At 47.1% G+C, this 27,503-nt stretch overlaps 1 protein-coding gene across 1 annotated transcript in view; it reads left to right on the top strand.

Moving 5' to 3' along the window:
- Nucleotides 1–2,816: 2,816 nt before the first annotated feature.
- The window catches only part of FSTL1 (follistatin like 1), a 55,094-nt gene continuing 30,407 nt past the window's right edge, over nt 2,817–27,503 (top strand). Inside the window, exons 1-2 of the mRNA XM_051611873.1 lie at nt 2,817–2,910; nt 3,029–3,088. Coding sequence (XP_051467833.1) covers nt 2,908–2,910; nt 3,029–3,088 — 63 coding nt within the window. The 5' untranslated portion in view covers nt 2,817–2,907. The remainder of the gene's footprint in view (nt 2,911–3,028; nt 3,089–27,503) is intronic.

The following is a 27,503-nucleotide window of genomic DNA, read 5'->3' as shown; positions in this document are numbered from 1 at the left end:
AGGCCACTTGCCAAAATACTTGGTTTCTTGGAATTGTCACCTAAAATGCAGCGCAGGCAGGGCTGTCACTGACTTCAGTACAGCTTTGCAAGCACACCCCCATTCCTTAGGGTTGGTGTCTCATATTGCACAGGGGAAAATCAGGAGACATGAAATATGTGGGTGGTGGATGGGAGTGAGGTAATGTGGAGAAGGTGATATCATGGTATAGCCACAAGGGCTGTGTGAGGGCTTAAGAAGCAATTTACTGGCATGTGTTTAGCCTAGTTTCTCTAGGAAATGAGGCTTACAGCATCTGTGGGTGTATATGTGTGCATATGCTGTAATAAGGGAGAGGCTGCGGCTTCAGAAGAACCCTCATGAGACACCGGAGAGTCCAGGGGAGGGATGTTGACAGTGCCCCAGAAGTTTCAGTTGAAGCCTGAACTTTATTAAACACTGGAGAATGTATCCACCCATGAGATGCATGCTTGCATGAGTCCAGGCTTCATTTGCTCAGCTTCTGAAGCAACATCTTGTTATTGAATTTTGGTTGTGTGGCCGCCTGGGCATATGTGTGTGTGTATCTCAAAATTTGTGATCCTGTATGTATAACAAAATGTTTTAGAAGTCATGGTGACTGGAAAGCAAGCATCAGCAGAAATGAAATATTGATGTATGTAATAGAACATCATCTTCCCTGTAGAGCAATGATTCCCAGTTTCTTTGGCCCACCAGAGCATTGCAGCCTTCAAAATTTCAGGCAAGCATCATTCACCCTCGCAATAAAGCTTTTAGCTGAAAGTGTTTTTATGATACTACTTTGGTTGTGTAGCCACCAATGATGAATTACCATATCTATTATGGCCGCAGCTTGAAACCACAACTGTAAATGCATTTGCTTTCCCCTTATTCTAGTGCTTCTGATTTAAGCTCCCTGTTATGGGTCCATCACAAAAGAGTGAAGATTGGCAGCAGATTAATTTCTTATACACTTAGGTTAGTGCACACTGCTCCTTTGCAGTCTGCAGTTTTAAATTGTTAAAGGTTGGAGTAAAATGAACAGCTTGTCAGGTATCATCTCTCTGGTTATAAAATGTGTGCCTTGGTACACAGCATTAAGGCTCTGGTGTCTGTGCTGAGATGGTTTTGTGCTACAGAAGAGATAACACACCTCTTCTGTGCCTCGATAAGTTTCCTGACACAACAGACCTCCACACTCCCACGAGCATCTCCAGCTCTATCACCATCATCATCTCTCCAGCAAAGAGCTAAGAACTGTTCCCCCTTGGTCTACCAGAGATACTCAGGTCTCGTCTGTACACAAAAGTTTCATCACATTTAAGGGGGCAGCTGTACAAATGGCTCTCTCCCCTCATGGGTGCCTTTCCTCCTGTGGTAACTCTCTCTGATAGTAGCGTGAGAGATGCTTTTTGGTTTTCACCTCATTTCCACATCATAAAAACTAACCTGAGGAAGTGCTTTCATGTAACTGAATGCCAATGCAGAAGTCCTCTGATTACACAGAAAGAACCTCAGGCTCATGGTGACCTATCTAATCCAGCGCAGTGGCTAATCACACTTGCATGAGGTGACTGCCCATGGAATCAGGGAGGGTGCATGAGAGCGGAGAGACCCCTGGCTGTGCTCTGAGCCCAAGAGTGGTGTGAATCACCTTTACCCTCCGGAAATAGAGATTCTCCTTGTGTAGCACTGCTTGCACAGAGTCAGGTGTCAAGAGGCCGGAAATTGATTAAACTTCTAAAACATATTTATCATTTACCACTAAGTTTTTTTCTTACCTTGGCACTCAGATCAGGGTGACTCAGGGTGAGCCTGATCTTACAATGCTTACAATGCAAAGTAGAGGCTGGCTGAGTTCAGCCGTAACTCCATCTGTGCTGTGTCATCAGGCAACACAATCAATGAATATGAAGCCAAAAGGTACGTTGTGAAAGGTGAGGGTTTTTTTTTTTAAAGAAAAAAAAAAAAGACAATGAAAGCCACATCACTCAGCATCAGCAGTGAAATAATGAGACATCTCTTCAGGATAGATCTATAGTCTAGTACCACTGACAAGACAGAACCAGAACTCGGTAGGGAGAATACTTTAAATGCAAAATAAGTAACTCATCCTAAAACCAAAGCAGTGAGGAAGCAGAGCCTGAGGAAGCTCTGAAAAATGGCACAGCTGCTGTGAACAGACCAGATGCGGACTAATCCAGGATAACTCTTTCCCAGAGCTTGCTCCCTCCAGCAGGCTGCTGGAATAACCTTTGATCTTGGGGAACGACGAAGGGACACACGCCAGCACCTTCCACGGCTCCTGCTTGCACGGAAGGCACAGAATAAAGCAGGGCAAGGAGATGGATGGTTTATAGACATGCCTGCTTACGGAGCGAGTGAGGGTTTCAAAGCGTCATTTTTGGCTACAACCAACCTCAAAACTCGAGGAGAAGCCCGTGACAGCCCTGCCAGGGCTGCCCCCGCTCTTCCTGGCCGCCCACCCGGCGGGGCTCGGGGGGCCCCCCCGCACCCAGCTCTGGCGAGGCCGGGCGCGGTGGGGCAGAACCCCCCCCGTGCCCGCCCGCCGGGCCGAGCCCGTCCCCGGGACGCCCCTCAGCGTCTTTCCGAGGCCGCCGAAGCCCCCAGCAGGGCACCCAGGGGCCCCAGGGCAGGAGAGCCGGGGGCAGCGCCGAGACGCGGCCGGGGTCCGGGCGGGGCCGCCCCTCTCGGCGGGCCGGGGAGGAGCCGGCCCCGGGGCGGGAGGCGGCGGCGGGGGTCGGGCCGGGGGTGGAGCCGCGGGCTGGCGGGTCGGGGTGAGGGGGAGCCCTCCCCTCCCCTCCTTCCCTTCCCGATCGAGCCGGAGCCGGGGAAGGCGCCTCCGCAACTCCTGCCGCCCCGCCGGTGCCGCCAGCCGCCCGCAGGATGGTGAGCGGGGCCGCCCGGCGGGAAGTTCCGCGGCGCCGACCCCGGCTCCGCTCGGCCCGGCCCGGCCCGCGCTCACCGACCCCCTTCCCACACCCTTTCCCCGCTCCCTCTCTTGCAGATCTGGAAAACTCTCCCGCTGCTCTGCGCCCTGCTGGCCGCCGCCCGCCTGCGGGCCGAGGTAGGCGCGGGGCCCCGCTGGCGGGGCGGGGCGGGGCGGGGGGCTGGCGAGCGGGCTCCGCTTCGGGCGTCTTCCCAGCGCCTCTCCCTGCCGGGGCGAGGAGGGGGAGCCGCCGGGGCCGGGGAAAGTAGCGGCCGGGGCGGGAGGGAAGTTGCGGGGCCCGTCGCCGGACCCCGCGGTGGGCGCGATGGGGCCGCGTCCCCGCCCGGGCCGGGCCCCCCCAGCCTGCCCGGGCCGGGATCCCCTGGGCAGACCCTGCCTCTCCCTCCCGCCCTTTCTTTCTCTCTTTCTCTCTCTCAGTCTCTTTCTCCCCCCTCCCTCTCTCTCCTCTCTCCGTCTCTTTTTTCTTCCCTTCTTTTACTGCAATGACATTGAAAGCCCCCGGCTTGCAACCCCCCCCAGCTCTGTTGACAGAAAACAAAACGATGCCTGAAATTCCCGGTCGCGGCGGCCTCCGAAAAAAATAAAGAAAGAAAGAAAAAAAAAAAGAAAGAAAAAAAAAAGTGAAGTCAGAAACCAAATATTTGATAATTACTGCAGGGGAAATGTGGAAGTGATTTGAGGAGAATGAACTCAAGCTGGGCTGGGGAGGGCGGCCGAGCCCGCTTTCGGAGGGAAGCGGTCCCGCTCGGGGGCCGCTCGTCCTCCCCGCCTGCATTTTTTCTCCCCACATATTTCTCCCAGATGGCAGGCCCCACCCTAGAGCATCGCTTTTTCTCTCCGACACACACAGAAAAATAAAAAGCATAAACACATCTGATTTCCTACGAACAGCTCCCTCTCTTTCTGCCTCCCGCCCAGCCGGGTGCTGTGCCCCCCGGGTTACGGGGCAGAGAGGGTTTTGGGGTGAAGCCCATCACTGTTGCTCTTGTCCCCGTCAGCAAAGCTCTCCAGCAAACTCCCTGCAACTGGCAGCTGCTCGCTGAAGGGACGAGCAGTGCGAACTCCGGGTGAGGAGCAGAGGTGAGGCAGGGTGGTTGCCAGACCGCACTGTCAGGCGATGGCTCTAGTCGTGGCTGTCGTGAAAGCTGAGGGGGGAGTGGGACTAAAGCTGTAGTGCGAGCTAGTGCTTCACAGCTGCCTGTACACGATCATACTGTCATACAGTTCCTTCCCGAGGCGTGACATACTCGTGTAGTCAGCATTTCCATGCATCCTTTCCAATACTGTCCTGAAAAAGCCAGATTGGTTTTACTAGTTTTCTTAGGAACCCTCAATAAACCTGAACCAATTCTGGTCGATGTACAGTGAAACCTCAGTAGGAAGGAAGTGCACAGCAGTGCATCGGTGAGATGAACGATAGTAACAGCTAAATAGTGATGGCAGTGATCTGAGTAAAGCCTCTTGGAGTCAGTAGCCAGGAGAAACATAGCCAAGATATATTTGGCCTTGATTACTGATTTTCACTGGTGCTGCTGACATTATGTTGATGTAGTCAAAGTGCTAAATCCTGTTTTTTGCCTAATGCACTTTAATTTGGAGTACCTGGATGGCTTCCCAAGTGTAAGTATTGTCATGTCTCTGTGCCTCATCTGTAAACTGGAAGTACAATATACAGCCATCACATTCAGAACTGGGCTGTTCATGCTTGAGTGGATAAATGAATGATTTGACTGTTTCCAGGGGCAGTGATTCAGGTGTGAAACCAGTGAATGTTTTGGTTTGAGTCCAGTCTAAGTTCAGCAAAACTTGGAGAGTGGTGAGTGAGTTTTGGGTCTGGTTTCAGAGAAAGCTGGCACATTGGGCAATTTTTGTCTTGGGGTTCAGTTTGATTCCTTGATGCTGGTAGCTGCTGAGTGGTGAACATCACACACAGGTAGTATCCCACTTTCGGGGATATCTAGACCTCATTTTATGGAGAGTGGGCTGTGCTGGCAGGTGAGCTGCTTGCATTTCAGAGATGGCTTTGATGGTTACCCCCTTCTGAATGTTTCTTAGTGCCACTCTCCTGCATCACTGGCATTTAGTGAGATTAGTATGGCATTTTCCTGTGTGGTTTTCCTTCCAGATTTTGGAAGTGATAACCTCTGTATTTCTTCTGTTTCTGCTGCAGTTTGCGCTTTGTGCCTTTCAATGTGTTCGGAGTATTAACACCAAGCCTTAAGCTTCTAATCCTTTTGTCAGCAAAACTGTGTCTGAACTGTGCTGGGGTTTTTGTACAACACTCATTTCTACAACATTGTTAGGTGCATAATTAGAGTCTTTAAAGAAAGAAATAAATCACTTCAGTAAATGTTCCTGGCACGATTTTGTGCAGACTGGAAAATCTGCGACGTGCCAAAACTTGGGAGCTTTTCTTGGCCCAGTTCAGTAATAGTCACAAGAGCAATAGACGGTGAACTGTACTGCTCAGATGGAAGCCAGCCACCAGCTTCAGACAGCCCTTTTTATATCTCTTCCTGGGTCAGAGCCTCAACTGGGTGACCGTTTGCCAGTATTAAGAGGGATGCTACAGAGGTGATGTTGCTTATGTTCTCAGCTGGGGCTTTCCGAAGCAGAGGGGGTGATTTTTGGGAATCATCCATTGCAGGAGAGGACAAGGGAGAGGCTCGAAATGTCTGACAAATGTATTAAAAGCTAATTAGTTGTTCATATCCTGCTGGAGTAAGTTACCTAGTTACCACTGGAGAGGAGAGCAGTCCCTTGTTTGACTGTGTCCATGAGGTCTGAAGGGTGGTGTGTGGGACCATTTCCACTGGTAGTACCGCTGTAATATCACTGTATGTCCTACCAAAAGACTTATTTCAAAATAAGAGTGAGGGTTTTCCTTTTTTCATTTTGTCTTAAATCTTATTCAGAATCATCAAGAAGTTGTTTTTTCCATTAATTTTTGATGTTAGGCCTGGCCAGCCCTCTGCACCTTGCCAGTTTTTTTGGTCATTCAGATTAATCTCTGGGACCTGTAGCCGTCCTCCTCAACTCTCCTTAACCCATTTCTGGCCAAATCAGCCAGCCTTTGGAAAGAGTTATGTCAACAGCTTAATCTGACTCCTCTCGTTTTGTCTAAAAAGGGCTAGAGGAGGAGGGCTAGAGGCTCTCCTCTTGCAAGATCTACTGACAGATCTTAGGGGGCTGTAACCCCTGAGCAATACAGTGATGACAAGTATCTGGAGGCAGATACATCACCTTTCTTATTAGCACAGCGTTAGTGGTGTCTACATCTGTTGTAACCCTACGATTATTCTTTTTTGCCCCACTGCCTTTTCCCTCAGTCTAATTTTTCCATGTGAAAAGCCAAAAAAGGATGTTACAGGGGATAGAAAAGACAAAGGTTTCAGCTAAGTTCTGTTTGCTTAACTTGCCTGAGCACTTCCTCTCAATCTGACCTGACTGGTTTTGCATTTAGGGAGGGCAACACTCAACCCCTTCCAAGACCAGTGCCTCTTTTGCCAGCAGAGTGCTCGTGTGTCCCAGGGGAGATGCAACTAGGAGTTCAGCTGCTCTTCAGCCTGGTGTGCTTCCTGCCTTTGGGCTGTTCATAGTCTGGCCAGCATCATCAGCTTGCTTTGGTTAAAGTTTTCCCACTTTTTTACAATGGTGAAAACTAAGAACTGCTATGTTAACAAATGAAACTGAATTCATTAAAGTTGGCATCCTGATGTGATTGCATAGCTGCATTTGGTTGTATTTTCTCCTGGAGCCATCATTTTAAGAGGGGTCCATTTGCCTTTGAAATTTAGTGATAGGCACTTTGTGGATAGTTCATTCCTCTTCTCACTGGTATTTTGTCTGTGGCAGTGGAAATAAAAGACACCATGGTGCCAATCACATAGGTAATTCAGGCTGTTTTTAATACAGACTGGCTTTGTGCAATAAAACCAAGCAGTCACATGTAACCCCGCTAATGTAATAAAACTAGCATCCCAAGGTCTAGTCTAGCAGGCGCGTCTTCAGTGGAAGGAAAAAACGCATCCATTTTTCTCCTTAAGCTGGTTTTGGAGTGATAGGCATCTTCCTCCTTGAAATCCTGCCCTTGAGTGTCAGATTAGGCTTTGCTGGAGTTGTGCCTCAAGGCAATAAGCTTGTTTTAAGTGAGAAGGCAGGGAAAAACATAGTCTCTCTTGGGTGCACAGCAAAGGTTCATCTGGGCAAAGCCTGGTTCTGAAGGTGCGTGCTGTGCCGCCAGGCAGCTGCTCTGGTGTGGATGGTCCCAGGGACAGAGTCTGGGAGATGAACCAAGCAATTCTGTCGGAGGCATCTCATGTTATGCTAAAGTTGCTGGCCAAATGCGCCATGTATGAGTGTTTAAACAACCTCCCCAGCTGTTTTGGGGGCATCGTAACCTCCGAGCAGCAGTGGGCATGGCACAAGCTCTGGAGCAGAAGCCATGTCGCATAGCACATAGGAGTGCCTGGCACCCTGATGCTGCCTCTCAGATGGAGCTGTTGTCAGGTCCAAGCTGCCTTGTGCAAGTTCACCGTAGGTGAGTGAGTGACTTTATCTGCCAGAGTGCAAATTCCTTGCCGGTAATTAACAGGGGGCTGCTGATGGGGGCTGCCTGGGAGGCAGCTCTGCTCCCAGCACAGGAGGAAAGGACTGCCTGAGAGTCTCCTGTTGCATTTTCCAGCTGCTGTTATTGGTACAGCTGCTTACCCATCAGGAGGCACCGGGGCACCTTTGATCTTTCATGTGTGGTGTTACATGAGCTGGGGAATGTTTCTCTTTGTGGAGAAGAGAGTTTGTCACAAATCTCAACCAGATGTGTCTTTCCGGGCTGTGTTTTTGTCACATATCCTGTGAGCTAGATGAGATTGGTTCCCAGAAATGCCTTATTTAGGTGAGTAGGATCTCTCTTTGCAGGGTGGTCGGCTTCTGATGTACTAAAATATCTAAGGTAATATGTGAATAACCAGCATTTCTTCACAGAAATTTATCCCTTGCGGCATTGTCTTAGTGAGTGAGAGAAAAGAGCAGATGGCTCCGTGAAGTGTGCTTCCTTCCAGAGCTGTGTCAGGGTGGCAGGCACAGGGTTATATACATCTTGAATTTCCCAGAGGTTGTAGATTTTGTCACAGCTAGTGGTGTACTGAGTTAGATCTGAGCTGGTTAGAGCCAGGGGCATTTGCTCCTTACTATGGGGATCTGATTGCAATTCCTAGGCGTTGTGACAGTGAATAAATAGATGGCAGATAAGCAGGCCTGGAGGCTCCAGTGCTATATTAAAGTACAGATAACTGTAGCACGAGCAGCAACTCCATGAGCATTTTTTTACTACTTGCTCTCAAGTGTGCTCCATTTCTGCTCTTGGCTGAAGACACCAGCCGGCAGTAATCAGTGACTGTATCCCCTCTTTGCCGTGCAAACTAGCTACCCAGAAGTGAAGGTCATATAAGTTCCTGTGAAATTTTCCTACCTGCTCTGTGTCTTAGCTTTCTCACTTATTACACTGTACCTCTCAGTTTTGATGTTGGCCAGGTGGTTGCTTGGGGCATTGGATTAGATGTAGGCTCCCTATGAGAGATGATGAAGAAAAGCAAGCTCATGCTCTAGTCTGTATGTGTGGAATTTCTTGAAACACCCACACCTTGTTTGGAGAGCATCGAAGGGTCCATAACTGGGAAGCAGTTCAGCAGCTCTTCTTGGATCAACCTGTTTGGAAAGAGCAAGGGGTTTGGAGTGGATGATCAGGGAGGCATTTTGTATCTCATTAGTTCAGTTTTAGGTGGATCGCACATTTCCACTGACAGCTAAGCAAATAATTTGGTACAAGAGACTACACACTGCTTGAAGACTGAAATGTTTTTTTTGTCACACTGGGGAGACAGTGTCAATTCTCCTGTGCTTCTGAGGAAAGTACCCAATGCACTGGCAAAACCAGGAGGTTGAGAGGAAAACTTGTTAGAACCCTCCTCGTTGATCTCTGTATGAGCATTGCTCTCTGTACAGTGCTTGCTTTGGCTGAACCCTGTCAACTGCGGTTCCAGTGATGGACCTCTAGCCATTTCCTATAAATACTGTAACACAAGGTAATGGATCCCTTCATAACCAGCTTTTCTTGTTCCTTCTCCTTTATCCTTCCTTCATGTCATTCTGCAGCTCTGTTACACAGCACTAAAGCTGTAAGTGTATGAATTTGGGTTTTTTGTTGTGGTTGTTTTTTTTCCTCTTTATCATATCTCTGTAGAGGGCCTTGCAATGTGAAGAGCAACAAACCAGCTTGAGGGAGTAAGAGAGAGAAGCAGATAAAAACACCAAGTCAGAGCAGCTGGGTTTCAGTGGTAGGAGGGGAGAGGATTTGCACATCTTATGCTCCAAACCTGGGTAGTGCTGAGCTTGGAAGAGCAGAAGGATTGGTAGGATGGCTATTTGTCACCCACTGCTGGTTGTCCCTAGCCAGTACATGTTCCTCCTGATCCTGTCCCTGCTACTAGCTCAGTCCTGGTATACTATCAAGAGGCTACAGGAATTTGGATGCTGGAGGAGCTTTCCATGTTCAATTAAGTTTGCCCACAATGAAGGTTTTGAAGAAATACTGTTAGCTTCAAAGATGACCTATAGACAGAAACAACATATTTGTTTCTCTGTGAGAAGACCTGGGGAGGCAGTGGAAGGACTGGGTTAAGACTCAAGCCTGAAACAATCTTCTCAAATCTCCAAGTCAGGGGAAAGGAGAATAGGGCATTAAAATCTTGGATAAGAGGGAAGCAAGAGTGGAGTGACAGGGCTGGGCTGGCAAAGGTACCTATGGAGAGATGTACTGGTGAACCCTGTCCCAAAACAGGAGCTTGTGGGCTGGGGGGTGCCTCCTGGCCATCAGAAACACTGCCCTTGGCCACTCTTTCCTTGTCACCCTGCTGCCAGGTTGAGGCATTTCCGGGCTTGAGCATCAGAGGGGCAGAACAAGGAGTTTATCCATCCATGAGAACAGACAGAAGAGGGAGCATTCAGCAGATGCTGGCCAGTGGCCCGGTTGGCCTCCAGCACCATGCTGGCCAGGGATGGTTTTGATGGTGGAGTTTTCCCAAGGATAAGAACAGTGCCTGGAAGGGCCCCCCCTCTGCGTTAGAGTGGCCCCTTCTACTTCAGTGCTTGTAACTGTAGCCTGGAGCCAAGAACTTTCCTTCTGCATGACGTAACTCTTTGCATATGTACTCCTCACTGCTCTGGGACTTTCTTTCCTCTCCTGCATTTTGGCCACTTTTTTGTGTTTGTGTTTGAGGAGGGTTAAGTATGAGAGATTGGAATTGTTGTCTTGTTTCCTATATGTAGGAAAAAGCCGTTTCCTCAGGGAATTTTTGCTATGTCTGGATCGTTTTGTTGTCTGGGTGAGTAAAATTCTTCAGGGATAACTGAAAAGGTTATGACCCAGCTTTGGCCTGCAGCTCACACATTCAAACCCGGGGCTCTGGAAGATGTAGGTGGCAGGGGACCAAGCATTCCCGTCGGAGGCATCGCCACCAACTTGGCAGAAACACTGTGGTATTCCTGTCAGAGGACAGCGTGTTTGCTCCCTGTGATGCAAGCTCTGGGGTATTCCAGCCCCAAGACGATGAATGCCACATGAGTAGTATTGGCCTAATCTACTTCAGGCTGCACTTCCCTTCTCCAGTTGCCCTGCAGGCAGACAGCAGAGGATGCAGCAGAGGCTCTGTTTCTCATGGAGCTCCATTTCTCATGTCCCCAGGACTGGATCCCAAACCTGTTGGTAGAGGATGATGTGTAAGAGTAAGGAGGACTAGGGTAAGGAGGGAGTACTTCTTAATTTATTTATTTTTTTAACTGCCTCATTTATACCCAGCCTGCAGTTAAGGGGAGAGCCTTAGTGCCTGGGCTTACTCATGCGCTGAGGTTTGCCCTTCCTGTGACCAGGGCTGGGCAGGTGGCCTGTGCTGTCACTGGCAAGGAGCATTCCCACGTTTGACCTGCTGCAGGATCAGGGCAGCAGTGTGGCTGATGACACACGTCGGTGGCTGCTCGCAGAGCCTCCTTGATCGCATCAGCTGCTGAGCTCTAGGGATGGAGCAGTGTGACCAGCCCTGCCTAGCTGAAAGGAGCACTTTCAGGAGGGTCAAAGACATGTCCTCAGGCCTTTGTTTAGTGAGAAGTGAATGTGGGAAGAAGTGCACGTGTTTGCACAATGATTCTCTGCAGCCCATGTGTTTCAGCAAGATTTTCAGAGGGACTAGTAACAAATGTGATAATGCTTTTCAAGATAATTCAAAGGATCCCTCTTTAGAAAAACAGACTGTTTCTTCAGCAAGGTTTTGCTGTGTGCCCTAGGATTAGTAGCTGCTTCTACAAACCATAGCCATTAGTGTCTTGTCAAATCCGGTTTTACACATCCCTGATAAGTGATGCCCCCTTCCTGTTCTGTGAAAAATGATCCCATGCTCTGGAGTATCTCAAAGTCGGTAAGTTTATCTTCATGGTCCTCTTCTGTGAACAAGACCACCATTAATCTTTTTATTCTGTCCCAATGGTCCTAATTACACCCTCGTGTTCAATGATAATCAGTGCCTCCCCCATGTGGTTATCTCCACCTTGTACACATAGCAGGTTAATGGGGCCCCCCAGCAGCATGCCTAACCCACCTCTTTTAATCTCCGTGTAGCTTCCTTCCTCCTGTCAAAGCAGAACATATTTCCCAGACTGCTTAAAAAAAACGAGCTTTCTGTAATCTTACTCTCTGTTTGTTGGTACCTCTGAACCTCCTTCAAGTAACTTTTAAGTCCAGCAGCCAGTTTCAGCCAAGTTTAGTGAAGTATATTCATTTCCTATAAGATACTATGTTCCTCCAAGTTTTGTAAAAATAGACAGTGTGGTACAGTAGTTACTGCCCTACCTGAGGGAAAAGCTCCAGCACAAGATCAGTTTTTACTACAGACCAGAGAAGTGTTTTATGAGTATTCCCCTTTGATCGTAGTTCATCCCTTCATAGCCAGTGAATGTGATCAGCCTCGAGACATGAATCTGTGGGTAGCAGCTTGTAGAACAACTTGTTGCTCACCTTCTCACTTTATGGTTTGTCCTTCCCACCTCGGTGCTCAGAGCTGTGCACTGTGCCCCTGGAAGCTGTTGTGGAGAAAACTGAGCCAAAGCATGGTTAGTCATGGGACACAGCACATGGTTTGTTACACCTTACCTGCATGTACAGAGCCACCTTAGTCTTCCCTGTTGCAGAGTAACTTGCCAGTAACTCCTGCAACCTGGATCTGGGATGGAGGAGTGAAGGAAAATGCAGCAACATTTGCAATCAATGCAGATTATTTGGGATTTCAGATCCTCCTGGCTGAGTGTTGAACCTCACTGGGGTATATGAATAGCCTGAAGCCACCTGGTGCCAGTGCACAGCCTGGGCCACTCCTAACTTTGTGCACGTGAAAACCAGAAGAGGCAGGAGAACAGCTGGGCATTAATACCTCCTCACAAATCACTTCCAAGCGCTTCTGCAGTGCAGCAGCACACATCCGGATGCTGGAGTGAGTTAGGTCGTCCTGGCTGCAGATGCAAGGTCAACAGTAAGTTGGCATTAAAGAGACACAGCAACTTCGGAGCCTGTAGGCGTAAAGAAAATGTAAATAAACAGACTCTTCTCTCCAGACCTATTCTGGCTCTTAGCATCACACCATGGTTTGTATGTAGTCTTTGGGCAGGGCACCCTGTTTCTCTGAGCTGCAGTGTTTACATCTGTAAAATAATAATGATGGTGCTGTGCCTCTCAGAGGGGTTTATGAAGCTAAAAGCATACCTGTTGAGAAAAGTTTGAAAGTTCTTATGTAGAAGGTGCAGCAGGCACTGCAGAGGGTCATTATCAACAGCAGTAACAATAGTAAGGAAAACAGATAAAATGTGGACCAGAATTGCTGTGTGATACGGCAGTTTCTTGCCAGGCAGTAAAGATGTGCAAAAAGGGCATGTAGGGGCCATGTTTAAGATGTGATCTGATGGCCCACAAATGGGAAGGAGGAGATCATTGAATGTTTTTATGGAGCTTAGAGAGAGAGAGAGGAAGATTGTAAGGTGGGTGAGCTGAGGTGTCTCACAGGGGGATTGCATTTCTGGAGTATTTGCTCTGAGAGGGGAGCAGCAGACATCTGTCTGTATCTCAGAGGAGACAAACGAGATGTGCTGTGTGGAGAGCACATGATGTTATGGTAATGTAGATCTCCCTGCGAGCTCTATGTTGTAGTAAAATAGAAAATCTTACACAGGGCATAGTTGCTTGCTTTCCCAGACAGGTCTACCAAAGGTTGATAAGGCAGAGAAAAGATGGGTTGGTGATTTCCATTGGTTGTCACGGTAACTAATGGAAATTACTTTTTCTGGGTCTGTCTATCATATATGAAGATGTTTGTTAAAACAACTAGGAAACATTCTCTCCTCTCTTGAACATTTAACTGCTGACTTCTGGTCTTCAAAAGTACATTGTTACCAGAATTTTTCTGGAGAGGTTATACTGAGTTTTTGAGTGCTATAAAGTATGTATTGGAGTAGGCAGCTGCTGGGCAGTTCTTTGTGCTGAGCCGCTTACCACCCCAAGCCTATATGAATGTTTTCTCACCGATATGGCTAAAAGTAGGTGCCCAAGATCACAGGTAGCCTGCTTCCCATGCAAATTATTAGCTACTCTGAAAAAGCTGAAGGCCAGATTTTCAGCCATTGAGTTGTCAGGCTTACTGACATAGTGACAGTGAAGTGCTTGGAGAATTTCAGATTAGAGGTGTGGGTGAAACACAGTTATTACTGTTTCATGTAAACATCATCATGTTTTGTCACTAAAAATACAGCTGTCTGCCAACTCCACTGACACTAAAAGGGAACATTTTCCCTATAGATTAGTGGATGGTGAGGGCAGAAGGAGCTATTGCACTTCTGCCCTGTTGCATAGTACAGCCCATAAATGCAGCTTGCTTTATTGATTCCATTTGCTCTGAACTCTTTAAGTGTGTCTTGAAAAACATCTAGTCTTGATTGAGTAATTACCACCAATGGAAAATACCACTGCTTTTGGTATGTTGCTGCAGTGGTTAATTACCCCCATGCTGTTGCACCTAATTTCTGGCTTGCATTTGTCTAGTTCTGGTCTCTGGATGCTGAATCTTGTGTTTAATGCTCTGGATGCTGAATCTTGTGTTTAATCTGCTAAACAGAAGAGGCCTTTCGTAGCCCGCGTCTGTTCCCCACCTTGTAGCTGTGGTCTGTGACAAGGACTGTTCCCAGTCTTGTCTTAGGTAAACCAAACAATAAGAGCTCCTCAAGCTGTCCCCTGCTAAGGTATGTCTCCTAATCCCATGCTCAGGACTAGGTCTCCATGCTTTGCATCCCCTTTCCCAGTCTTTTAGCACTCTCTCACTAGGGCACCTCCATGTGTTGTTACTGGGAATACGTACAGCCTTGGGCAATATAAGTTGTAAAAAGAAGACAGCCAAAAAAACAGTAGGGGGCCCTAATTTAGTATTTGGGAGTTCATATACATTAACACACACACCATCAGGAAGCGTGACTGGTGAGGTTTCCATAATAGGAGTCTCCCTCCAGTTTGCAGATGTGCTCCTGTTGTTTCCAGCTAAAGGCGTGGTTTTCAGTTTCCTGTAATACATACTTGAGTTAAAGCTCAATGTTTAGAGGCTTCTCGGCCTGCTTGACCCCACAGGAGAGATTTGACTGGGCTGGGGGGGTGTGTGCTCAGCACAGCTCATGCCCTGTAGTAGGCAAAGGGCCATATCGAGGCAACTGTGTCCAGCTGGAGCCTGTCCCCTAGGAGGCAGCTTCACTTGAGCCCTGCTAGAACTTAACCAGTGCCCTGAGCACTGTGCCCCTGCCATTGCAGGGCCCTTTGCACTAAACTCGTGGGCCAGTTAGAGTGCACAGGCTCCCGGGGCAGGGAGGGCTGCTCACACAGTCTGTTAATGCAGCAGCGAGGATGTGTGATCTCTTGCACGCCTGTGCTGAAAGTATCTGAACTGAGCAGTGATGGTTTGCAGAGCGGTGCCCCAAGAGCTGTTGAAGGTTGCACTACTGACATTGATGAGCATGTCTCTGTGCACTTTGAAGTCCCATGTGAGTGCCAGCACATACTACTGTTGCTCTGGTTTCCAATTCTTATGGCCAAGATTCTCTCTGATAGCAGATACTGAGTCTATCTCTAGGTGTGACCTGGTTTGTTTCACACACATGTCAGTCCTGGGACTGAGAGGGGCACAAAGAGCATGCAGGCTGCCCTTCTAAGCAACTCGAGCCATCACCCCTGAGTCTGACCCTTGCTGGATTAAGCTAGAGAGATGCAGGCAGAACCAAAGTTCATTTTCACTCCACCCTTCTCACATCCATTTCTAACCAAATAACAATACAGGGATTTCTTCCAAGAGCAAATCTTGCTTGCTTGTTGTCCCAGGGGCATGGACTCTCCTCTGAGGTGGCTTTGTACAGAGCTTGGCACAGACTAGGCTGGATCTTAATTTGGACCTTGGGAAGCTTCTGTACTAAAATGCATAATAAAGATTATGGGGTTACTATAATACCCCTTTTTTGTTTCTGTTTCGATTTTCAACTTTGTCTTTAAATATGGATATCTGGGGGTTTTACCTCCTCTTAGAGAAAGCAGAATGCTCTCTGCATTTCTCGTTCTCTGACCCTTTCGAGTTCACTCTTTGGGAAGACTGAGTGAGCTAGGATGAAGGTTTATGCTTTCATAGCTTTAAGGCATCTTCCTCCAAGGCAGCTGTAACTGGGTAGCAAAGGCATTCAAATAAAGAAAGCTCGTGCACTTTTTCTGTGGACAAGGTAGTTGGAAGTCCTTTTTTTTTGGTCACTGATGAGAGGTGAGAGGAGGTGCTTTCCTCTCCTGAGGCTATGTTTTTACCCTATGTTCTGCCACAAGCTCAAAACCGATTTTTTAATAAAGGTCTGGCAAGAAGCAACAAAGCCCTGCGTTCCTTGGGGCTGTGATTTTTAAACCTGTAGCCAAACTTCCTTGCAGTGTACATCCAAAGGAGTGGTTTTGCTAGCTGCTCTGCCGGTCAGCTGCCATGGAGAAAGGTGAGCGTGTCCTCTCATGCTTTCTTTTTGTGCTCCCTCTTCTTCCTCCCTTGCCCCTGTGCAGCTGAAAATTTAACTCTGCCCCCCAAAAAACTCCAGTTGATGAAAAGAAGGGGGAGCACAGCTTTCCATGGAGATGGGCTCCAGAAGGCACTAGGTGATATACTCAAGGACACAGGGTACCATGACTGAAGGATGGATACTTTGGCATCCCTCAGCTCAATTCTGTGTGAGGAGGGCTTTGTGTCCTTGCTCATACTTATGTAGTAGACAGACAAAGCAGTGTCATGGACCAAATGCAGTTGTTGGCAGAGGAGTGGGAATGGGCTTACTGACAGGACTTGCAAGGCCTGGTTTTGCTTCCCATAGGCTTCCGATGTGGTACAGGATAAGTTGCTGAAACCTAGGGCACTGAAAACAGATAATATATCTAAGGTTCACAGAGAACATTTAGTCTCCAAAATAGTGATAGGGCTCTGGGCCCAAGTATTTCAATGGGAGTGTTCTAGTGGAACCCAAGTGTTCTCCTGATCCCACATCAGTGCTTGAGATTCCTAAAGGAGAGGTTTCCACCCCGTGACTGCATTCAGGTGATAATGCAATGCAGCTCATTCCTACCGTCTGTGCATGCAGCTGTCTAAACTTTCAAACCTTGGGCTGCTCATTTAGCCAGGAAGCATTCACAAAGTAGGTACCAAGAGTCACAAATTTGTGCCTTTCGGCCTGTGTCCCATCCAGCAGCATCATGTGTTGCTAAGAGGTTATTGGAAGCATTAGGATATCTTGGGGAGGAGTGCCCTTATTTGCATCATTATTTTTTATAGGATTTAGCTGTTAAAAGCCAGGCACACCATGTACTGCTGGCTGCTGTCCCAGTGTCATTGTAGTCTGATTTCTCTGCAGTTGCATGGTTTCTGACAGGCAAGGGGGAAATTAGAATGTCTTGGCTCAGATGAAGGTATGGAGCTCAGGTAAGATGGAGAAACATAGTGTAGTCCATGTGTGGAGTGTGCAGAAGGAAAGCCTGTGTCTCATGGACTGTTGTTTAGTGTGTTTGATGAGCTATGAGAAGGGGAAGAAATTACATGATTTTATGGGATATAAAATGAATTATAACTGTTGGGACTCAGCTGTGTTTCTGTACAGGTTTCACAGAGTAAAGGGTACCAAGCACAAGAGCAAGTAATACTTGCATGAGTAAGGGTTTTGTGGTTCACACAGTAAGTAATAATCAGTGTCAAGGCCCCACAAGTGACAGTCTCTTACACATCAGCACAGATGTGGTAGATGCTTATGTTCACTGTAAGATACTTACTCTGTCTTTGGTCAGGTCTATTTCTTTCTGAGGTAGCACACAGAAGTGACTCAGGGTAAGTGCTAGAGCACTTTACAATGCAAAGAGTAGCATACAGTCTGCAGCTGGGTTTTCTAGGCTGTGGTGAAGATGTTAGATGTTGTAATTCCAGTAAATCTTTCATGCAGGCTAAGATTATTTACCTTATCTTGCTTTTGCCAAAGGCTAAAGTAGCACATGCATACCATTGCTTCAGCTTGGTGAGATAACTTTCTAGAGCTGCTATCTTAAGTGTGCTTCTGACCTGAAGTCTCTACACCTTCACAGGGTCTGGGCATTTGACAGGGAAGGACTGGGGTAGGCTTTCCAAGTTATATCCTAGGAGAGCTGTTTGACCTGCAACAAGGAGCTTTTGGGGCTTCTTTGGGTAGTGAAGTGTTTTGGTTTTGCTCCTGGTTTATTGTTTTTTTTTAAAATTTATTTCAAACCAAGCTAACCCAAATTATTTGGGACATGAAAAGTAAGGTTTGATTTCTTTGAAAAACAAACTAAGAGGTTTTACTCAAAACCTGAAGCCTAGTGTTCTTTTCATTGCACAATACTAGACTTTGAATAATTGCAAAACCTTAAGGTGGCCTGGAGCACCCTACATCTGTTTATTGTGGCTCAGTATATTGTTATGTTATCACATGCTACTTATAAAATCATGTGGGATGAAACAGATTGTACTATATTTATTTCCTACAGCCTGCACTTCTGTACAGGTAGCATCTAGTATAGCTTAGTTCCCCAAGGCCAGTGTGACATCCAGTACGTGAGAATAATGTCTACACATACACAATGATATATATTTAAGCAATTTGTTCTGAGAATTCAAAAAGCTACCTCTGATTTCCTGGTGTGCTTGAGTCAAAGCCAGCTCTAGGAAAACATTTTAATAAATGCTTTGGGTGTGTGAATTTCCTGGGTTTTCTTAAATCTTTGTTGAAAAAGAAAACCTATTGTTCCTTCTGAGTTTCCTATCTTAATTTCTTTCAACACATGCCATTTTGCCACTGAAATATCTCCTCTGCATAGGAGGAGAGGGTCTGGTTACATTAGGGATTGTAAAAATAGACTGCCTATTCATTCAGGTGATGTTGTTCCTGGATCCAAGCCCTGGAGAGGGGAGGGTGGTGTCAGAAGTGCAGGCTTTAGGGTCAGGAGAACTCTCAGCTTTGTTATACCTGGTTCTAGCTGGAGGTAGTGGAAGATGTTCCTACTCATACACTAGGCTCTAGGCTAGTGGGGACATGAGTGGTGGTGATAACTTCTGCAGACCTGGCTTGATATTTTGGGCCCACAGCTCCCTTCCCTCAGGCTAGCAGTAAATAGCCAAACCAGCCTTTCCAACTCGAAAGGATGCAGAAGAGAAGCACTACAGCAATTGCTGTAAACATCTTTCATAAGTTTTTTAGCTGCCTTCATTTGCCCATTTTCTTTGAAGTTTATTCTAAGCCTTTCACAGCAAGGGAGACATTTTGTTCTTGTCTGCTCTTCACCTCCTTGGATATACAGCCACAAGTCTGCAATCTCACTGAAAACCAGTGATCATCAGCAGTTCAGTCTAATACACTGTAGTGACTGAGGCACAAGCATGTATTTCTTTCTGCTGACTTTATTAGAGGAGCAATAAATTCTGGCTGGCCGACGAGGTGGACAGCCAATGCTGGCAGACAGCTGTGCAAGTTAATGTCTTAAACTGCTGTGATTGTATTTGCCAGAGGCTGCCTTCTGAAACCCTTAGTCTGCCTCAGTTTTACATCTGCCAGAGTTCATTTTTTCCCCTCTAAAAGTAATGGCAAAAATCTGCTTGTCTTCTCTGGGTGCTGCAGGAGAACCTATCATCCCACAGGAATATCTTCTCTCACCTCCCCAGTGCAGTCCCAGCTGTAAAAGTCCCACTTAACTTTGCACATGGACTTTGTTAATGGTACAGCAGAAGCTGGGGCTGTCCTATGCTTAATTGAAACAGCAGAGGTAGCATGACCTTCTTTTCAGTTACTTGCCACATTCATTAAATGGGAAGTTTTCTCTGTTGAATATCAAAATTGTTTATACTGCATTAAGCAAGGGAAACTTGCCAAATACTTTATGCATGTCCAAACTCAATGTGCTCCCCGTCTTTGATTTGATTTTGACATAAAGCATGTAAACCACTAAGTTTCAGCCTGACACAGATGTCTCTGTGACGTCTCTACAGTTCCACAAGCAAGGGGATTTGTAGAGAAACATTAACCCAGCCATTTCTGTGTCATTTCTAGCACAGGTAGAGCATGGTCAGACAGGATCCTCTCAGGCAGTGTCAGGCTGATGGTATGGGCTGAGTTTCCACCAAGGCTGAAGGCTTTTGTTTCCCTTCCGTATCACTAGACATTTCTAGCATCTGTGAACATCAGGCTTTTCAGAGGAACATTCTGCCCTGGCAGGTTGACTTTTCTCTTCAAGGGAAGATGTTAGAGGAAGGTGTACAGGGGTGGGTATGAAAGGTAAATAGAACACCAGACTTCTGTAGCACAGTTTGCAGGATTCTGGGAAGCCAACCTCGGATGATCTGCAGGGTCACCTCCAATTCAAAGAGGAGTGGCAGATGGGAACCCCAGTGGTTGAAAGCATTAGTAGGGTTGTGTTTGTAACTTGCATCACAGATACTCCCTCTGATCAGTGAAGTGTAACAAAAATTCCTGATATCTGAGTTCTTGCTGTTATATGGGAAAACAGATACCTACAAAAAATGTAACCATTAAATGAACAAGCAAAAAAATCCCATGGAAATAACCTGTCCTCAAGCCAACGGAGCTGGCTTTGGTAACTGGAGGTCTGTTGTCTGTGTCGAGATCTTGGCTTCTGCTGTCGCTATAAACTTTCAGGTTTCTGGGACATTTCCCAAGGTCTGGCACAATAACCTTCACTGCTCAGGGAGAAATGGCTGCTGTGCAGGCACTGTTCACTTCTGTGTGAGCCACTGCCTTGCCATTTACCTTGCTCCACCACCCTTGTCTTGCCTCGGATGCCCTACATCCTGTGTTCCCAAACTCCAGAGAATAAATCTGCTGAGCTGCAGCTCTAGCTGACATCAGAAATTCATTCCTATTGGGAGATACATGCTGCTTGGGTGGCTGCTGTTTGGGTGATTGAGGGAAATGGCACTTGGAGGCAGTGCCTTCCAGTGGCAAGGCTGGGCTGCCCAGAAGGACCCTGGCCCTTCTGGGAGTGAGTACCATAGGGGAAGACTGGTTTGTGTAGAGGAGGAAAGGAGCTGCGACTGTTGGTGCTGAGCTCTGGCTGCAGTTGTTTTGTGTTCCTCTGTGCTGCTTGCCTCTGTGGTGCAGAGCATTTGTAATTATATTTTGCTGTCTGCTGCCTCATCTGTCTCAGCCCATTAGAGCATTTGTTGGTTAATTACTTAAGCTGCCATAAAACCTCTGTTAAGGCATGCTGTTACTACATCTCTGCAGACAAAAAGAAGCAAATGAAGCCATCACCTCAGGTGATCTTCATGCTCTGTCTGGAGATGTGGCAACAGCTGTTGACTCCATACCACTAAGGGTTCAAGGCTATGCTTCTCTTTTGAGACAAAACAAAGAAAAGCACAGTGGAAGGTCAGAGATGAGGTGTGAGCCACCCATGTGCTTGGATCTAGGATCTATAGCGCTTGCTTACTGAGTGACTGAAAGGGATAGTGGTTTCATCAGTGAAGCAGCAGTAGCTCAGCCACCTTCACAAGTAAAGTGTTGGTAGTACCTGTGCATTCAGACTGGTGCTGGTACTCATGCAGGCTCTGAGCTGGGTCCCACCACATGGCTGGCTTGATGAGGGAAACATAAAACACACGCTGGGACCTGCTACTACAGGATCCACATCCCACATCAGGCTCTAGCTCCAGGAGATGATCATGTCCTACCTTCCCTGCCCTCTTTTCTCTGGTCTCAGTCTTGTCCTGAGCCTGCCTCTTCTATGCAAAACATCTGCTGATTCAGTTCTCCACCCTTGTACTATTTGTCCTAAATTACTCATTTCTTCTGGCATCAGCCCTGCTGGCTGTAATGACTGATGATCTGCAAGGGAGATCTAGTCCCCTGTGTTTCATTTTATCACTCCATGCTGTACCCCAAGCAGCAGCTGCCTGTGAAATCCTGCAATCCCAAAAGAGAGATTGTTCGGTCATCCTGTTCCTCTAGTGTTTGGACAACATGATCAGGATCTGTGAGCCATAAGGGGAAGGGTTTTTCTTAGCAAGGAGAGTCATCAGACATTAGAAGGATCACTGCCTGCGTGCAAACTGGTGATTTCAACAAAGATACTCACCGCTTTTGGGAGATGTGGATGGCTCCCCACAAGCAAGAGGCACCAGGGTGACTCCCACCAAATTCAGCCTCTTGCAGTGGCACTGGGGACTGTTCTGAGCACAACAACTTTAGCAATTACTTGAATATGGACTAAACAACTTACCTAATCTTATTCTCAGAAACCACTGACCTTTTTCTGTTGACAGTTTAAAAAGGAAAAGTCAGTCTAAGGCAAACAGCTGGTGTAGAAAACTTCAACCTGAGCAGTTCAGTGCTGGCAAAGTTCTCAGCAAAAGAAAAGATGATTCAGTAAAGGGAAGTGTCAGGCTGCTTTTAAGTGTTTGGTTGCTACCTGTTCCACCCATAACGTGGGGCGACACCTTCACTTCTATGAGTTAGATGGCTCAACTGCTCCATTCCTCTGAGGAACTTCAGTGGTCAGGCTGTGAAGTACAAACCCACGTGAAGTTGGAGGTGGATTGGAGCTGCTGTTTCAGATACACAGCTCAGTGTACCTTGGTCTTTTCCAGCCATGAGCATGTCTTGCAGATACTAAATGCATGGAAAATTATGCCTTTGTCTTGGCCATTGTTAAATTTTCCATTGTGATTCTTGACTCCTCACAGGTTGTGGCTGAGATTCAGCCATGGCTTTGGTAATGTCTGTGTTTGCTGACTGTGAGGCCAAGTGAGACAGAATGGCCCACATCTATGCTATTAAATTGTCTTATATCCTAATGAGGGTGGCTGTGTGTGGATGGTCTGTGCTAACCCCTGAAGGATGTCTCAGATCTTGCAGACCACAACTGTTGCCCTGCTCATGCTTTGGCAGCACAGGCATTGGAGCTTAGTGGACTGGTATTTTCCTGCAAATGCCTGGCCCCCCTGATTATCCCAGAGTGAGTGCAGCCTCTGAGCCTCAGCACTCTGTGCCCATCCCAGAACCACCCAGTTCCCTTGATTTTTTCCTTTCTCCATGATGATCAGGAGGGGGTTGCTCTCAGTCAGCCATTAGTGGCTTCTCCTGCTGCTTGGGGGTATATTCCTATCAATGACTGAACTTCAGGCAGTTTTGCTGGGATTAGCCTAGACGAGGAGGATTACTGAAATTCCTGTGATACCTGTTGTAAAGTCACTCCGTTTAGTACTCTAAACTCTTTCTCTTTACTCTTGGATTAGTAGTCTTAACTATTGCTAATGAATTTGTTAGAAACACCACTATGGAGATGATCTCACGCTGATGAATTGACAGTTTTGATGCATGCCAGGGGAGAGTCTTCAGATGGTTATGATTTCTACTTACGGGTTACACAACTGCAAGTAGTCCAGAGGCAAAAGCTTGTGTAATTCAGTTATCTGGCATATGGGTTGTGTCCCCGCTACAAAACGTGTGCTGTATTTCTGAGCAATGGAGATCTATGCAGTAAAACACATCTCCCATGAAAACTGCTCTTGTCCTCCTATCTCTCCACGTAAAATTCCCTCACCAGTAGCTTCAAGGACAATGCTGCATTGCTGAGATGTTTAATACTGTGGAATTTGTCTTGGGTAATAACATAATTGGTTTTTTTTCATAACAAAGCCATTATACTGTCAGAAGCTTAACTTTCCGTTGCATTAGCTGACAGCCAGCAGAGATTGCTGGGAAAAGAAAGTGCTTAGCTTAAGCTAAATTTTTTACTAGCAAGAAAAATTGAATTAAAGCAAAATGAATTTATAATGAAATGGATTTATTTCTGGGCTTTCCTATAGTGCTGTTGTTTGCTTTCTTTGAGGGCATTTAGGGCTGATTAGTAGCCCTGGAGACAGAAGTCCAGTATTTACCCAGAGCAGCCAAGAGTAGAGAAACAATAATGCAGCTCTCCTTCCCTTTCACTCTACTCCAGCCTTTGCATTCCTGTTGCATTCTCAAAATGATCCCCAAGTTTTTCCTGAAGGGATCATTCTTCATTGGAGTGAGGACAACTAAGTCCGTGTGGTCTACTGCCTCTGTTGGAGATGCCAGCAGAGGATTTGCTGGAGACCTCCAGCTCCTCAAGGGCAGGTCCCCGTGGTGGGGAGGAGCATGGGATGCCTTCCCAGACTGCGGGAGTTGAAGGGCTGACTGAATGGGTACGTGTCTGAATCTGTCTGGGCTTAACCAGCTTCTGGGAAGGAGGGTCACAAGGGCCATTTGAGGAGCAAGGAGGAGATGAACGTGTCGTCCCATTGAAGATATGTTGCAAAAGGCAGCACAAAAAGAATTGTTTCTTTCCATGGGAGTTAAAGCTTGGGGAACAAATGGGAGAGCTGGATGTGAGCTGGTCTGTGGCAGCATCCCTGCCCTCTGCCTCTTGCCTCTCTCCCAGGAATTGTTCCTGAGCCCTCCACATGCTCCATCTGTGGGGTCATAAGCACTTAGGTATGTGAAGAGATCCCAAGCCTCCACGGCAATTGTTGCCTGTGTCATGGCATTTCTAATTGCAGGATATGTAGCCCTGGTTTATTGGAGAGGGTTCACAATGTGGGGAAATGTGCCTTTTGTCTTCCAGCTGCCCGTTGAGATAACAGCATGGCTAATAGTGGATACCAGCTCCAATAGAGTAGGAGGCTTCATTCTGGAAGGGGCTGCTCCCACTCTGAAACACAGCTAAAGCTGCCTCATGTTAGGAGCTCTTGTTCTGTTCCTTCTGAAGCTAACACAATCAAGAGCAAATCTCTTCTGCTTTCTGTCTCCATCCCTAATGCATGTCACATCTTGTTGTATGAAGGATTCTTTTTCCCTGGAAGGAACAGGAATTTGGCGGTCATTACTTCTTCTCCTGATCATAATCTTGGCAAAGCTTGCACTGTAACAAAAATATTAAATTTAGTTTTGAAACTTTTATTTGCCCTTTTCTGGCTGTAAAATTGTGTTAAACTTAATATCTTCACCCTTGATTTTGTCTGTCCCCCAGGTTTTCACTGCAGTGGAAGATTTTGGATCCCGTGCTTCTTTAAAAGTGTCATTGATAACAATCAAAAAAGAGATTACTTTTATATAAGAACATCATTTATTAAGACAGACATCTCTTATTGCTATCTATTTCTCTCCCTTAAGATGGGCAGGATAACAGAATGTAGTTCCAGGGAGGGAAATGTGCTGTTTTAAGTGAAATCATAGTCACAGTCACAGAGTGGTTGGGGTTGGAAGGAATCTCTGAAGATTATCTAGTCCAACCCCTCTGCCAGAGCAGGATCACCTAGAGTACATCACACAGGAACCTGTCCAGATGGGTTTTGAGTATCTCCAGAGATGGAGACTCCACAGCCTCCCTGGGCAGCCTATGCCATGGCTCTGTCACCCTTGCTGTAAAGAAGCTTTTCCTCATCTTTAAATGGAACTCCCTGTGTTCCAACTTGTACCCATTGTCCCTCATTCTGACACTGGGAACTACTGAGAAGAGCCTGTCTCCATCTTCCTTGCACCCACCCTTAAGATACTTATGTACATTGATAAGGTCTTCCTTCAGCCTTCTTATCTCCAGGCTAAAAAGTCCCGGTTCTTTCAGCCTTTCCTCATAAGGGAGATGCTCCAATCCCACAATCATCTTTGTTGCCTTCCTCTGGACTCTCTCCAGTAGCTCCCTGTCTCTCTTGAACTGTGGACCCCAGAACTGGATGCAGTGTTCCAGATGTGGCCTCACCAGGGCAGAGTAGAGGGGGAGAATTACTTCCCTTGACCTACAGGCCACATTCTTCTTTATGCAACCTAGGATTCCATTGGCCTTCCTAGCAGCAAGGGCACACTGCTGGCTCATGGATTATTTACTGTCTATCAGGACTCTGAGATCCTTCTTCTCCAAACTGCTTTCCAGCAGATCCACCCCTAACCTGTATTGGTGCTTGAGGTTCTTTCTTCCCAGGTCCACAACCCTACACTTGCTGTTGTTGAACCTTGTGAGGTTCTTCTCTGCCCAACTCCCCAGCCTGTCCAGGTCACACTGAACAGCAGCACAGGCCTCTGGAGTGTCAGCCACCCCTCCCAGTTTTGCATAATCAGCAAACTTGCTGAGGATACACTGTCCCCTCGTCCAGGTCATTGATGAACACATTGGACAAGACCGGACTGAGTATGGATCCCTGAGGAACACCATTGGTTACTGTCCTCCAACTCTACCCTGATCCTTTGATCACCATCTGTCACTGTTACAGCAGTGAAAATCAATCAAGGAGTAGGGAATGCCATCTTCAGTTTGACAATACAGAGCAATGAGAGCTGCTGGCAGCTGGAGGAACTTCAGCACTAACGAACAGAAGGTCTGGCACTCTAGAAAGAAATTAAACATTCAGTGGACAGAAGGAAAGGTGTAGCAGAGAGACATCTCAGAGCACAGTTTATTAATTACCAGGAGCATCTTTGCTGAAAACTGTATGCCCTAATGATGATGTAAAGGGAATGCACCAAATTTCTCCTCTGGAATGGTGCTTTTTCTGTTCCTGCTTGGGGTTCTCTTGTCCAGGGCAAAATTGAGGTTGGGAAAAATAGCACAAGGGGGACCCATGGCTTAGCAGCTCTGGGATGAGTGGACAGAGCCGTGCCAGCTGCAACTCCTACAGAGTTGTGTTGGTGATCAGGCAGATGGCACAAAGACACCTTTTCTTGCACTGTGATTTCTGTGAGATGGTGTGGAAGAAGGCCATTTGACTGTTGGCGTGGTGTGAAATAATAATTATAATTGTCTCAAGGTGCCATGGGGAAAAGGATCCATCTAAAGAGGATAACCAAAAAAGAGCCATTTATTTGTTCACTTTACTGACTATAATCTGTCCTGTGAGCATATGGCAGTGGTGTGGTTTGTACACTCAAAGAAAAAGTGCATGTGATTAATTCAGCCCACCTCTGAGTAATGACAGTGAAAGGTAGTACTTGCCTCAAACCATATGATACACACAAACTGTGAGGACTTTGCTTTTCAGCAGATGCACAACAGGAACAGGCCAACCCCAGCAACAAGGGCTCTCTTGCAGAAAGAAACAGGCATAATGGCAGCTAAGGGAATCCACAGTTTTCTAAGCAGTCCCTGCTCCAAGCCTGTTGGCATGCCTCTGGTTTGCTGGCACAGAGCAATGAGGGCAGTAAGATCCCCCCAAGACAGGGATTTTCACCTTTTATTTCAATAAGGCTGAGATTTTTTCCCTTTGGATCCAGCTGGTTTGGTGGTTTCTCTTCCACGCTCTCAGTGGTTTGTTGGTTTTGGTTTTTTCTAATGGGACAGCATTTATAATTCCTTGTCTTGGTGTATGAGGGAGTGAGGACTGCAGCTGTCAGCCAGGCTCTGAGCTTATCTCTGCCAGCAGCCTGTGCTGCAGGACGGTGTGATTATTGAGAGCCACTTTTGGATTTCCTGAGCTGTGCTAGCTTCAGCCTGCCAGAGGGATGGGATGGGTTTGGAGGAGCACAGAAGGCCCTTTTTCTCGTTGGTTGCGAGGGCTAAGGCTGAGCTCCTAAACTGGAGCCAGAATTTAAGTGGGAACCACTGGTGGGGACAGTATTTTGGATTGAAATCATGCCAGACCACTGACAAACTCTTCCTTCAGCACTGTGATGGGGCCAAGCTGCACACCAAGACCACAAGCAAGCTTTCCTCCAGTGTTTGGGGGCAGAGTCTGGTTTGACTTGTGCCAGAGCTAGGCAAACCAGATGGGGTGGATATAGATGTCTGCATTGCAGGCCTCTAAGCTCCTGCTGGCCACTCCAGTGTTGCACAAATTCTGGAGTTTCTGCCCAAGACCTCAAATGCTCTTTGAGTTTCCTTCATACAGCGTATGTTGCCCAGAGGTGGGCAGTGGCGCTT

This window comes from Apus apus, chromosome 1 (genome assembly GCF_020740795.1).
Source record: "Apus apus isolate bApuApu2 chromosome 1, bApuApu2.pri.cur, whole genome shotgun sequence".
NCBI classification, from domain to species: domain Eukaryota; kingdom Metazoa; phylum Chordata; class Aves; order Apodiformes; family Apodidae; genus Apus; species Apus apus.
This window is presented reverse-complemented; position numbering and strand designations above follow the sequence as displayed.